This window comes from Carassius carassius, chromosome 3 (genome assembly GCF_963082965.1).
Source record: "Carassius carassius chromosome 3, fCarCar2.1, whole genome shotgun sequence".
Lineage (NCBI taxonomy): Eukaryota > Metazoa > Chordata > Actinopteri > Cypriniformes > Cyprinidae > Carassius > Carassius carassius.
Window position 1 is genome coordinate 20,801,252 of NC_081757.1, and position 14,079 is coordinate 20,815,330.

At 40.4% G+C, this 14,079-nt stretch overlaps 1 protein-coding gene across 1 annotated transcript; it reads left to right on the top strand.

The window, feature by feature from the left end:
• The first annotated feature begins 510 nt into the window (after window positions 1-510).
• On the top strand, window positions 511-8,537 carry shha (sonic hedgehog signaling molecule a). Its single transcript, XM_059533395.1, has 3 exons — window positions 511-1,251; window positions 4,780-5,041; window positions 6,749-8,537. The coding sequence occupies exons 1-3, from the start codon at window positions 952-954 to the stop codon at window positions 7,441-7,443; spliced, it is 1,257 nt and encodes a 418-aa protein (XP_059389378.1). The 5' UTR covers window positions 511-951; the 3' UTR covers window positions 7,444-8,537.
• Window positions 8,538-14,079: the final 5,542 nt, after the last annotated feature.

Consider the following 14,079-nt stretch of genomic DNA (forward strand, 5'->3'; position numbering starts at 1 on the left):
GGACAAAATTTAAAAGAAAGTGAAATCCTGTAAATTGTTTAGAAATTGACCCTTTAACTTTAAAACCTTGGTAAAATGATGCTGATACAGAGGACAGTGCACAGGTATAATAAATATGCATATTATAAATCAAACTACTATATCTGACTTTTTTTCAGGTTGAGAGATTGATGGGAACACAAGTGATTAACCTGATACGTATGTGATTAAAGAGATAAAAAGAAAAGGAAAAAGAAAAGTTTGAATCAAATGAAAACATCTGTGTTTTTGTCATGTTTTGGATTGTGTTTGGAATCGCTTTGTGGTTATTTTAGAATTTATTTGGATTCATGTGCACAAGCACAGACTGCACTGACTGTGATAAACGAAACTTTTAACGAAAAGTCGCACAATTTATTCACCCTTGCATGCACCTCAAGCAGAACCATAAATACAGCCGAAATGACTTGGTCCATTAGCAGGTCACATACAGATGGGGCTGAGCACACATGCATGTCGCAGCCTCACAGACAGCAGCGGGGGGAAACTGATGCGTTCACATCTCACCGTGTCCCTCCCCTGAAACCCACCTTCTTGAAAGGTTTTTGCGCGTCTGTTTTGTGGGATAACATCAGAAGGGTTCGTCCCGTCGAGCCAATCAGGTCCCTCCCTACCTCAGATCGAAGCTATAATACATAGGAGTAAAGAGGCTTCTCGCATAAGTGGCTGTGGCTTCAAGTACCGTTGTGATTTCGAGGTCAGTCATACCTTTCCCATCCACGCCGCAACCCTCCGATGCGTTATCAGACGCACATTTCCGCACCTGTCACGGTAGGGCTCGGCGCCGAGGGACACGCGTGAGCTGAGGAGAAGGACATCGCCGGAGATCCGCGCAGCGAGAACGAGAAATCCTGCTAGACAGACCGCGCAGGGCGCTCGAGAACACCGCAGCGAGATTCACCGTGCGGCAAAATGCGGTTTAAGACGAGAGTGCTGCTGGTGTCTCTTCTCAGTCTGTCCTTGGTGGTGTCCGGACTGGCCTGCGGTCCTGGCAGAGGCTACGGCAGAAGAAGACATCCGAAGAAGCTGACACCTCTCGCCTACAAGCAGTTTATACCTAATGTCGCGGAGAAGACCTTAGGGGCCAGCGGCAGATACGAGGGCAAGATCACGCGCAATTCGGAGAGATTTAAAGAACTTACTCCAAATTACAATCCCGATATTATCTTTAAGGATGAGGAGAACACTGGCGCGGACAGACTCATGACACAGGTAATATCCTTCGCTTCAGAAATCGCACCGGTGCTTGTATGAGAGTCAGAGCTTCGGAAAGTAGCTACAGTTCGTGCAGGGACTGTGAATTAGTCTTACGGCATGCAGGGATCTCTTTAATGAAGATGTGCGAGAGAAATGCCATCAAGAGAGCACCGGCTGGTTACCTCCTTGCCCACCCTCATTGTGGAAGGTTGCGTGAAATATTTATGCGCTTCTCTGTTTTCTGTGTAGCCTATACATTTTCATCCGACTACATCGGGCGCGCGTTATCTGTTTTATAAAACGTGGAGATCCTTCTAGATAGGTGCAGCACCTGATCCGAGGGGACTGTGATGGTCAGAACATGTCAGTCTTACGACAGCTAAATATAGAACGAATTTAAGCATACATGTTCAAGGGATCGCTTAGTCAGACCGCAGCCCACCCGTTCTCAGATGCTGCTTATCAGGGCATGAAAATATAGACATTTCTCGAAGGATGCTCTTCAATTTGTTCCTACTTATTAATGGGCCAGGGCGGTACCACTTAGTGACAGATTAGAATCAGACACAATGGCCTGAGTGTCCTCAGCTCTCTTTTTTCGATATTATTCGGGAGTTTGCTCATCTGCTGGCAATGCTGTATAATCTATAGCTTATTTATTGTACAACTGAGCGATAGACTGTATAAGCAACAGCAAGCGGCACAAAGCCTGAAATACATTTTATGTGGTACACTCCAGGAGTAGACTAGTGCAACATTACTTTAATTGCAGTAGGGTTTATGTGCTATTAATTTGGTAAATAGGTGTCTATATGTAAAAAATCACTTAGATGCGGGGAAGAGTGCATTATTTTACTAGTAAGACTTAGATCTATTTATTTTATGTTTAATGCTAGAGTTGTGTGTTACTCAAAAATTATATAAAGGTTTTTTTTTTGGTCCGGGTAGGCTATATAACATTTATGCCGTCTCACACAACTCCATCTGTTATCTTTTTTTCTTTCAATCTTTTCCCCCTTTTTTAAGGCCTTTTTATTTTATTTTGAAAGCAAAGCTCTGGGGGGAAAAAGTCAGTCAGAATCGGGAATAGGCTGTCTGTCCTCAACATGGCTTTCCACTCTCGTCGCATTAGCAGGGATCATTTGAACTTCTGACCCTTTGCAATGCAAAGGAACAATAACATTGCTGCTTAGTAGCCTATAGAAAAAAAAATATATAGGCTATATTTTCGATGCATTTACTATGCATATTCAGGATTGCTTCCGTCTAATTTATAAAGCTATTAGTCTGAATATAATATATTTGTTAGTCCATATCGGACGTGTCTTTGCTGAATAACTATTGGGTTCAAAGTCATGACTGGTTATCGCATGGACGAGGTTTGCTTAAACATTCCAAATGTCAACCAAAGTGGATTTACACGCGCTGCGCAGGTGCATTATAAAGTTTCCCCTTTTCTGGTTCTTTAAAAAAAAAGATGAAACCCCTGTCTGGTGTGGTTTTCTCAGATGTAGGCTATATCAAACTCTACTTAAGGTGAATGTGATTATAAGTGTGCGATGACCCGCAGGCACACACGCTGGCGTTAAAATAGGAAAACTACCCATGCAATCTTGTAACTTCAAATGATCGTCTCAGTCTTTCAAGGGGAGTTAACGAGGTGTCATGTTAACAAATGTTTTGGAGAAGCGCACCCGAGTGGAAGAGATGGTTTGTTGGTTGAACACGCTGTGTAATCAATTGGGCTTAACGGTGCTGCTCGCGAAATTAGGCGCAACTGCGAGAGCATCCAGGAGGCTGTTTGCTCTGACAGGTAGCTGATAAGTGTTTCCTCTAAAACAGTTGATTTCGGGAGGAGATTAGTAGCTGACTGTGACTAGGCGGCTTGTTGAACAAACCTCGTGTGGAGCACAAAGCGGCGGCGCAGGGGTTCCCGCTGCGCTTCATGGTGGCTGAACAGAATGTGGCTTGATTTGCGGCACACGACCCAATGAATTAATAAAGAGTTTAGGCTTCATGGCTCTTGAATCCCCAGCAGTTTTGCTCAGAATGTGCTAGGTTGTGTCTTTCGGTGCCTCGTTTGTATTTCCTCTCTCATTCAAGTGCCACAAGTAGATCTAAAAGGCAGCAGATTCCAAGTATTATCACTAAATCCGTTTTATTTCAATTAGGGAAAAGTACCATTCTGTCATTTTCAATTCAGACCACAGATATTCCACAAATAATCAGTATCTCAATATGAAATGAATGCATGTAGCCACATATAAGAGGATGCATGCATCTGTGAAGTGCAATACGTTTTTGGTGCTTTGACAGAATCCAAGTATTGAAACATTGAAACATTTTTTATTTTATAATTGACTTATTCATTTTTTGATTTATGATGGAATCTAATCTGGTGTAATAAGATGCATGTGGCTTTCACTGCACACATGAAAATTAGAGAGTCACGCAAATAAGTAGAAAGTGAGGTGATAGTAGTCTGGTGTATGTTAGACTAAGAATGGTGTGTGTGTGTGTGTGTGTGTGTGCACTTATGAGGGGGGAGAGAAAGAGGGAGAGAGCAAGCAAGTCAAAGCTAGGAGGGTATGTGTGTGAATTATTGCAGGTATTAATTTGGCTTAGTGTCACAATTTGCAAGCATATTTTGAATAGATTTTATATAACCTCTGAAAGACCGGCGGTTAAGCAATCACATCACGTCCCTTGAGCAAACCTGTGCTGCAAGAATAATGAGTAGTTGCTTCTCCTTTGGGATGCAGTGAAAGAGTCTTTTGTGGTGTTTTATTTGACATATTGGTTAAGTGTTGGGAAGAGTTGTCCTGGAGAAGGCCAGGCATCTCCACACAAGGTCCCGGGAAAGGTTATAGTGGGTGCACCACCCAAACATGGCCTAATATTCCACAGCTACCTGCACCGTCTGCAAAAGCCACTGCTCTAAACTGAAGGTTATTGTACAAAACCACTATAACTCAAACATCCCTTTTTAGTATTGTTATCTCATATCAAGTAACCATTGCATGTATTTAGGCCTTTGAAAGAGAAGAGGCCAAGATGCAGTCACACCTCTCCATGGTTGGATCTATATGTTTTGGATCAGTGAAGCGAATGCAATAACTTATCAATTTTTCATTAAGCTCTTTGGGCAGAACATCCTTGCATGCAAGGCTGAATTATTTCCGGTGTAAACAAGGGTTTCTCGTACAGTCTGCTTATTTGTCTAGACATATCTATTGGGATATTACAGACATATTGTCAACAAATGATGTCTGGGCAGCTGTGATCCTTGAGAAGTTTAGAGAAAATGATAAGATACTGCTGAACCAGTTTATGCAACTTTAAATAAATTAGACCTGTGGGTTTATTAAGAGGGTGCAAACAGCTTTTATGTAAACTATGCTATTATTTTTGGAGATTCAGAACATTATTTATAAATTTGTAAAAAAAAAAAAAAAAATGCTTATGGCATCATGGATGAATGAATAGAAATGTATTAAAACTCAGTTAATTACCTCTCTTCCTGTTCTCTCTCTATTCTATTAGAGATGCAAAGACAAGCTGAACTCACTGGCCATCTCTGTAATGAACCAGTGGCCAGGGGTTAAGCTGCGTGTGACAGAGGGCTGGGATGAGGATGGTCACCATTTTGAAGAATCACTCCACTACGAGGGAAGAGCTGTTGATATCACCACCTCTGATCGAGACAAGAGCAAATACGGGACTCTCTCTCGGTTAGCTGTGGAAGCTGGATTTGACTGGGTCTATTACGAATCCAAAGCCCACATCCATTGCTCCGTCAAAGCAGGTAAGAACCTGGCAGCTTGATTGGAACAGCAAAATAAAGAAGTGATGAGCACAATGTTTCACACTCGATTTCATGTGAAAAAAAAGCAGAGTTAACACTCATTTTAAATACTGATGCAGTAAAAAAAAAAAAAATGTTACTGGAAGTGTAGTGTATTAGTGTCATAAAAATAACAGAGCAAAGGAATTATTATTTCTAACAAATATTATTCTAATTAATAAAGCTACTGTATATTTTAGGATTTATAAGTAATGATCAAGTGATAAGCAATCAAAGCCTACAAATTGTTTTTAACCTGCCTTTAAGCATTTACACCTTATGAAATTCCTATAGGACAGATATGTTGTGTTGAACACAGAAAGACTTGCCAGCCAGTGTATGAAGTGATCTTACATCGCCCCACTCTGTTTCTTTGAAGGAAGCGCTTATCAAGTCATCACAAGCTCACTCACTGCAACAGAACACACACTGTACAAACATTTTACTACAGATCTATGACAAAAAACTGAGGATAGTATTTTTTACACGCGCGCTTGTAAAAATACGACGAAGGAATAACTTGCGCAATTACGACGTAGTTCTTGTCAGGATTTTATTTAGTTTAACATTGATCGAAAATAATTTATCTGGAACATATTGGCAAAGGCTCACAAGCGTTGACCAAATCTTATCATTTAAATTCTATACACATTTACAAATACATTAGAGGCTTTGAACAGAGCCGGGTCGAACTAGCTCGCGCAAATCTGTTTCTCAATTGTCACCATCTTATTTCATGCCCTAGAATCTTATGAGAGGATTAGACGAAAAGTCCATTCTATAGCTCTGTTTACCGACCCGAGAGATCGGAATGTGAAGAGATCCCACAAGACCCGAATTATTGTCATTAAGCTTGACAACGGAGAGCAGGGTGGTTTAAAAAAAATGAAAGGAAAGAAGAAGAGGGCATTGATTGACTACCGCTAGCATTTCTAATTAACATTCAATTCTACACTATTAGAGGCTTGGAAAAGTGTCTGGGCTGAGTAAATACTGTTTGAGCCTGCTTGGGGTTTTCTCATTCTATAAGTGTGAATTGTCACATAGAAGTTTCTGCACCTGAGCAAATATGAAAGAGGCGCAAGGAAAGGGAGAAGTGTCCTTTTCCAAGAGTGCTCTGTACACAAGCTGCATTAGAATGACAATGTGCGGGCTTTATTGGTTTTTAATTAGAGCAGTCCAGACTCTTTCCTCCATCTCACACAAAGACATTGTTTTTTTTGGGAAAGCTTTCGATTTACAGCCTAATTCCCGTTGCCACGTTTTCTTTTGTTTATTCAGACTTTTTCTTACGCGAGGCGACTTTGGGGCAGATTTAGCTGCCTCACGCCCATGTTTCTTGAGCTTTTTTTGACTGGCCAACCTCACCAATATCAACCCAACACTCTTAAAAAAAAAGGTGCATCACGATGCCACAGAAGAACCTTTTTTAACATCTGAAGGACCTTTCTGTTTCACCAAAGATTCTTTGTGGTTTGTCTTCAGATTATAGCTACAAGAGATGGTTCTTTAATTAACCTTTGACTGAATGGGTCTTTGTGGAACCAAAAATGGTTCTTCCATGGCATCGCTCTGAAGAACCTTTATTTTTAAGAGTGAAAATGAATGCCACTTATGATGTTACTTCTCGATATGCAGCATAAGAAATATTGCTATTTATCTCGACAGAAAATTCGGTTGCGGCGAAATCTGGAGGCTGCTTCCCCGGTTCGGCTCTGGTCTCGCTCAGAGACGGAGGACAGAAGGCCGTGAAGGACCTGAAGCCAGGTGACAAGGTGCTGGCGGCGGACGGCGATGGGAAGCTCGTGTACAGCGACTTCATCATGTTCACAGACCGAGACTCCGCGACGCGACGCGTGTTTTACGTGATAGAAACGAAAGAACCCGTTGAAAAGATCACCCTCACCGCTGCTCACCTCCTTTTTGTCCTCGACAACTCAACGGATGATCTGCACTCCATGACCGCCGCGTTTGCCAGCAGTGTCAGAGCCGGACAAAAGGTGATGGTTGTTGATGATAGCGGTCATCTTAAATCTGTCATCGTGGAGCGGATATACACAGAGGAACACCAGGGCTCGTTCGCACCAGTGACTGCTCATGGAACCATTGTGGTCGACAGAATACTGGCGTCCTGTTACGCCGTAATAGAGGACCACAGTCTCGCGCATTTGGCCTTCGCGCCCGTCAGGCTCCATCATAGCGTGTCATCGGCCCTGTTCCCCAAAAACTTCATCAGTCAGTCCAATGCGACTTTACAGCAGGAGGGAGTCCACTGGTACTCCAAGCTCCTGTATCACATGGGGACGTGGCTTTTGGACAGCCACGTGCTTCATCCTTTGGGGATGTCAGTAAACTCAAGCTGAAACCCTCGTGTGGAAATAAAGCAAGAGAAATCACACTAATGTAGGATACAAGACAATATTAGTACAAGCAAGAGAGAAACAGAGAGTGAGAGATATACAGAAAGAGAGAGAGAAAGAGAGAGAGACAAAGGCTCCGAGAGGAGTTGGGATATTTATTACAATGACTTTAAAAGAAATGTCATTTTCAAAGAATAAATGGAGCCTTAAAAGTTTTCTTTGCATAATTTATTCTCGCGTGAACTCAGGCTGGAGGCACACAGACGGATCCGAATGCAGTGTGAGCTCATCCAGCGGTGCAGAATCTATTTTTGTATATCTCATGTAAACAGGAAAAAAAAAATGCAAGAAAAGTAGGAAAAGAGAAAGAACTTTCATGACAGGTTGTAACATTCTGTGCATATGTGCAAATGACTGTTATATTTTAGGGGTAAGCAAACGCCGTGGGGCTCCAGAAATTATATTTTTATACACAGAATTGTACATTAGGATTTTGACCGATCGTTACCTAATCACTTTTCGTTATTTGAAATAGTGTAAGATACGAGAATATATTTTAATTTAAAATAGGTGCAGAGTCTTTGCAGTCTTGTGCTGTTTTCTCTTTTAGAATTCTCTATCATTTTGTCATTGCTTTGGTTGTCAGAGTGGGACAGACATATACGTCCTTGTTCACTCTTCTCTGCTTTCATTGTTTCTTGTATTTCTTGAAGAAAATACGAAATGCACATTCTGACAATTCAGTAACGATAATAGTCCCACAGTAAAGAACAAAGGGTTTCGTTAAACAAATTAATGAACAACTACTGTACATTTACTAAAATGTATTTTTCTTTTCATATTTTGTAATAGGTAAATAGTTTTATAGAAATAAAATGCAGCTGATGCACAGTTTGGATAGCATATGATTGAGTGGCCATACCAATTAACCTACCTTTCATCAAGGCAAGGTGTCAGGAAATGTATAGAATTTATTATTTATATGTTTATTATAAATGAATGAGATAAAAAAAATATCCAAACTGTTTTGTTTTGTTTCATGAATATCCTCTGAAAATGCAGACATTAAATATCTTCACCTATCATTTCAATAATCAGACATCATTATTATTGATATTATTATTATTATTAACGCCCATAAATATTTCATTATATGTCATTGTGGTTGTTTAAATAGTCGGCTTTCAAGGGCTGCTATTCAAATATGAACTGGGCTGGTAATGTTCACTGCTGTGTCATGTTCAACACATGGCACAAGAAAAACGATATAGCCTAAAGGTTGTTTAAATGCATAGAATTAAATAGGCCTACAATTTGTGTTTTATTGTTACAATAAAAACGCTATCTGACAGAGTCGACCAATAATGTTTCCATTTCCAACCCACATAAATCGGGCTATTCAGCTTGCATAAAACTCGAGTGGGAGAAACAAGAAGTCCATTCAAATAAACCTGCTCGCGATCGTTGAAAACGCCTGTCGGTAAGACGCGAAAAACTCTTTGATCTGGATTTTGTATGCTTGCGAAAAGTTGTGGTCCCATGTTAAATATGAAGAGGACAGTCCTTCGCAAATAACATCTGAAAACCTCTCGCGCAGATTAAAAAGGCCATTGTTTGCGTGCATTAGACGAAAATTCCAGTCAAAAACATCATGTGACGCAATCAAATACACATTTTTTGAAGAAATTCACCTGGATGACATAGAACAAAGTCCCCACCACCCCATGGCTGCGATTAAACACATGAACACAGTTTTCCAGTCTTCGTGTAATTGGGATTTTCTAGTGAAGATTCCCTATAGAGAAGAGAGAACGAGAGAAAGCGCTCCACTTCACATCTAACAGGCTAGCCTACATGATGCACGAGTCTTTTCTCACTTACGGTTTAGTAAACCCAAACTCTAAGGTTTCCTTTGGTTAATTTTGACGTTATAATGTGGCTTCTGCATGCATGCAAGCAAATGACAGCCCCGAACCCATTCACAAGTCCAGACATCAGACATTCCCTATCTGTGTGAAATGAATAAATAAGCAATTATAAGCCTTCACCTTTGAGATGACAAAAGCTGTTCACATCCATAGCAGAGTGAATCGGTGCTGTTTTGTCAAGCTGAGACCCAAATGTCACCATCACGATTCAAAACTTTTAAAAACTTTCACAAGCACCTCCAAGACCTCGATATCATTCATGTGAAGTCTGCCGAATAATATTATCAGTGTGAGCTCAGTGGATAAAATGGCTATTGAGAACAGTACTAAAGTCTGAAGGGAATGTTCTTGCCTGACTGACGTGCAAATGCCAAAAACATCAGCATGAAGGATCAATAAATATAAAAGATGGGCTAGGTTAGAGTCTTCACCGTCTTTGTGTTGCGCTAACAGCATATACAACCATATCCATTTTTTGTCTTTTATGATGAATGTGTGCATGTGTGTGCACGGACACTTTGAGGGGTGTTAACTAGTGAGTGAATGGAAGTTTGAGCTTTTGAACTCTGTTGCAACACGAATAGAAATTCCACTACCATTTCTTGAGAAGACTTCATTGTGCTGCAGGTTTTGCTGCTTTTTAGAGCTGTTGGTGAGGCTCACTCTCAGCCCTGACCTTGAGCATTTACACAGACACAAAAGCGACCGGGCGAAAGCATTCCTCGGAGCAGGTAAATAAAACCAACTAATCCTTCAGAGGGGCCTTGTGTCTGCAGAGAGAGAGCAACCGTTTCAACAAACGCTCGCTCGCATTTGCAAACAAAAAAAGACTGGCAACTGTTGTGAAGTGCGAAGGAAACCCAGCTTTCCTATCATGAAATTCCAATCATTCACCTTGATTGCATTAATATTTAGCCAAAAGACAACCACTTCAACAAATCTACAAGTTCCATTAAACTTGCATTTTAAAAGAAAACACTGAGAATACAGGCGAGACCAGTTTGGTGTGGTGTGGTGTGGCATAAAGACTTTTTAGGACACAATTTACAATAAGGTTTCATTCGTTAACATGAATTAACAATTCTTCAGCTTTTATTTGACTTAACATTTACTAATGCATCCAGATGAAAATGTGTATCTGGTAACATTATAAAAAATCACTAACATAAACATTTGAAGGAATGTTAACAAAAGTTAATAAATGAGCGTCTCACAATTGATAACAAACATCTCTCAGAGAGCAGATGCAAGGTGAGTGTCAAAAGTCATTCATGAGTCCATAAAAACAACACGGGCAATAGAGAAGATCAAATCCAGGAAAAGGATTTATTTCGAGTAATTATTCATAAGTACAGTCAAGGCATTTTATCGGTTTTCATTTGACAAGCTCCGTGAAAGCTTACTAAACAAACACCATTTATATTCTTGCTAATTCAACATGTAGGACAGTCTGGTGTACACATTTCAGACACTCCAAAACTGTTTCATTAATACAAGATCGAGGGACAACAAAACGGCCATCAACACAGCATAAATCACTTCCCCCAAACAATAATGATTTCCAAGTAATGTTTTCTTTTCGTTCAGCAACACAACATGTGTGTCTAAGCTGGCAAGAGTGTACAGATCATTCTTGGGCTTTGTGCAAGTTTTTGAACTTTGGAACTCAGAAGGGTGTGGTCCCAGAGACGCAAAACTTCCACGGACGTGGGCTAATACAGTAAGGAAATCCAGAAGCAAGGTCCCCCTGCTTTAATACAGAAGGATTATGTTCACACAAACACCACATTGAGATCAACAACAGCTTTCCCATCCAGCCTCCAAAAGAGTGAGTGAAAGAGAGAGAGAGAGAGAGAGAGAGAGAGAGAAAGAGAGGGAGAACGAAACGGAAAAACAGAGAAAAAACACGAAAGAAGGGATATCTGGCACCAGTTAAACTGAAGAGCACCTGTTGAGAAATGAAGACAAGTTAGCATCGTCTGGAGGCAGCTCTACTGTAGACAGACACAACATTATTTAGAACTGAAATCAAAAGGAGGGTTTTTCACATCAGTTCGATATTTCAGTTTTCGTCCGATTTGCTTATGCAGTGGTTTTCAAAAGCACAGAGTGTGGAGTGGCACTCGAACAATCAATAAAATCATTTTCATTACAATAACTATTAAAAGACATCCTACTTAAGTTCAAGCTACAACCCGAATTCCGGAAAAGTTGGGACATTTTTTAAATTTTAATAAAAAGAAAACTAAAGGAATTTTAAATCACATGAGCCAATATTTTATTCACAATAGAACATAGATAACGTAGCAAATGTTTAAACTGAGAAATTTTACACTTTTATCCACTTAATTAGCTCATTTAAAATTTAATGCCTGCTACAGGTCTCAAAAAAGTTGGCACGGGGGCAACAAATGGCTAAAAAAGCAAGCAGTTTTGAAAAGATTCAGCTGGGAGAACATCTAGTGATTAATTAAGTTAATTGATATCAGGTCTGTAACATGATTAGCTATAAAAGCTTTGTCTTAGAGAAGCAGAGTCTCTCAGAAGTAAAGATGGGCAGAGGCTCTCCAATCTGTGAAAGACTGCGTAAAAAAATTGTGGAAAACTTTAAAAACAATGTTCCTCAACGTCAAATTGCAAAGGCTTTGCAAATCTCATCTACAGTGCATAACATCATCAAAAGATTCAGAGAAACTGGAGAAATCTCTGTGCGTAAGGGACAAGGCCGGAGACCTTTATTGGATGCCCGTGGTCTTCGGGCTCTCAGACGACACTGCATCACTCATTGGCATGATTGTGTCAATGACATTACTAAATGGGCCCAGGAATACTTTCAGAAACCACTGTCGGTAAACACAATCCGCCGTGCCATCAGCAGATGCCAACTAAAGCTCTATCATGCAAAAAGGAAGCCATATGTGAACATGGTCCAGAAGCGCCGTTGTGTCCTGTGGGCCAAGGCTCATTTAAAATGGACTATTTCAAAGTGGAATAGTGTTTTATGGTCAGACGAGTCCAAATTTGACCTTCTTGTTGGAAATCACGGACGCCGTGTCCTCCGGGCTAAAGAGGAGGGAGACCTTCCAGCATGTTATCAGCGTTCAGTTCAAAAGCCAGCATCTCTGATGGTATGGGGGTGCATAAGTGCATACGGTATGGGCAGCTTGCATGTTTTGGAAGGCTCTGTGAATGCTGAAAGGTATATAAAGGTTTTAGAGCAACATATGCTTCCCTCCAAACAACGTCTATTTCAGGGAAGGCCTTGTTTATTTCAGCAGGACAATGCAAAACCACATACTGCAGCTATAACAACAGCATGGCTTCGTCGTAGAAGAGTCCGGGTGCTAACCTGGCCTGCCTGCAGTCCAGATCTTTCACCTATAGAGAACATTTGGCGCATCATTAAACGAAAAATATGTCAAAGACGACCACGAACTCTTCAGCAGCTGGAAATCTATATAAGGCAAGAATGGGACCAAATTCCAACAGCAAAACTCCAGCAACTCATAGCCTCAATGCCCAGACGTCTTCAAACTGTTTTGAAAAGAAAAGGAGATGCTACACCATGGTAAACATGCCCCGTCCCAACTATTTTGAGACCTGTAGCAGAAATCAAAATTGAAATGAGCTCATTTTGTGAATAAAATTGTAAACTTTCTCAGTTTAAACATTTGCTATGTTATCTATGTTCTATTGTGAATAAAATATTGGCTCATGTGATTTGAAAGTCTTTTAGTTTTCATTTTATTAAAATTTAAAAAACGTCCCAACTTTTCCGGAATTCGGGTTGTATTCAGAACATGTTTCTGAGCAGCTCAATAGCACTGGGCTACTCAGGAGAACTGGGAATGTATGAGGAACATCAATCGTTACACCAATCTAAGACACATGCACAAATCTAACATCTTAGTTCAACAAAAACTAAGCAGCTAAGCTTTGCTTAGAAGCCATGAACCTGATTCTGTACCAGATCAACAGAGCGCTGATCCAGACTGAATCAATCTTCAAAATCAATCTGCCATTCTGTAGACTTCACAATATATATTTAAAGCACAGTCCTGTCCTAGTTATTAGTGATAGCAGCAATGGTTGTTTGCGAGTGTGAGCACGTATAACTATTCTCAAAACACAATCTCATCAGGTCACTCATAGGTGATTTAACATATATACGCTATGATCACACCACAGAATGACCCCAGAACTGATGTATAAAACTGCTTCACCCACTATTACTTCAAACAATCTGCTACTACAACACCAAACAATCTGTACATTTCTAAAAGTCCTTTTGAAAACCAATGCCATCTTAGAATACGGGTGCAGAGCATTTGTTTTATGAAAAACCCTCCTTTCTGTGCTCCTGGAAGCTCGGTCCTGAAAAAGAGAAAAAACGGTTTAATTACAAGTTACAAATAATCATACTGCTGCCAACGGGAAGCAGTGCATCGTGTTTGACGCTTAAAACAGTGAGTAAAAACAGGCAAAATGATTAAACAAAACAAGCACCAGAATTTTTAGAGTCTCAAATGTAATTATGGTGGGGGGGGGGGGGGGCACATCTACCATTATGAGAAATAAATGTAATCTAATTCTGAAGCAATAGGCAATACTGGTGTTTTTATAAAGAGGCCAATTGCTCTACTGCAGCAGGATCTGTGGTAAAAAATAAAAGACTGGGAGTGTTGACAGAAATAAAGAAACAAAACAAGAC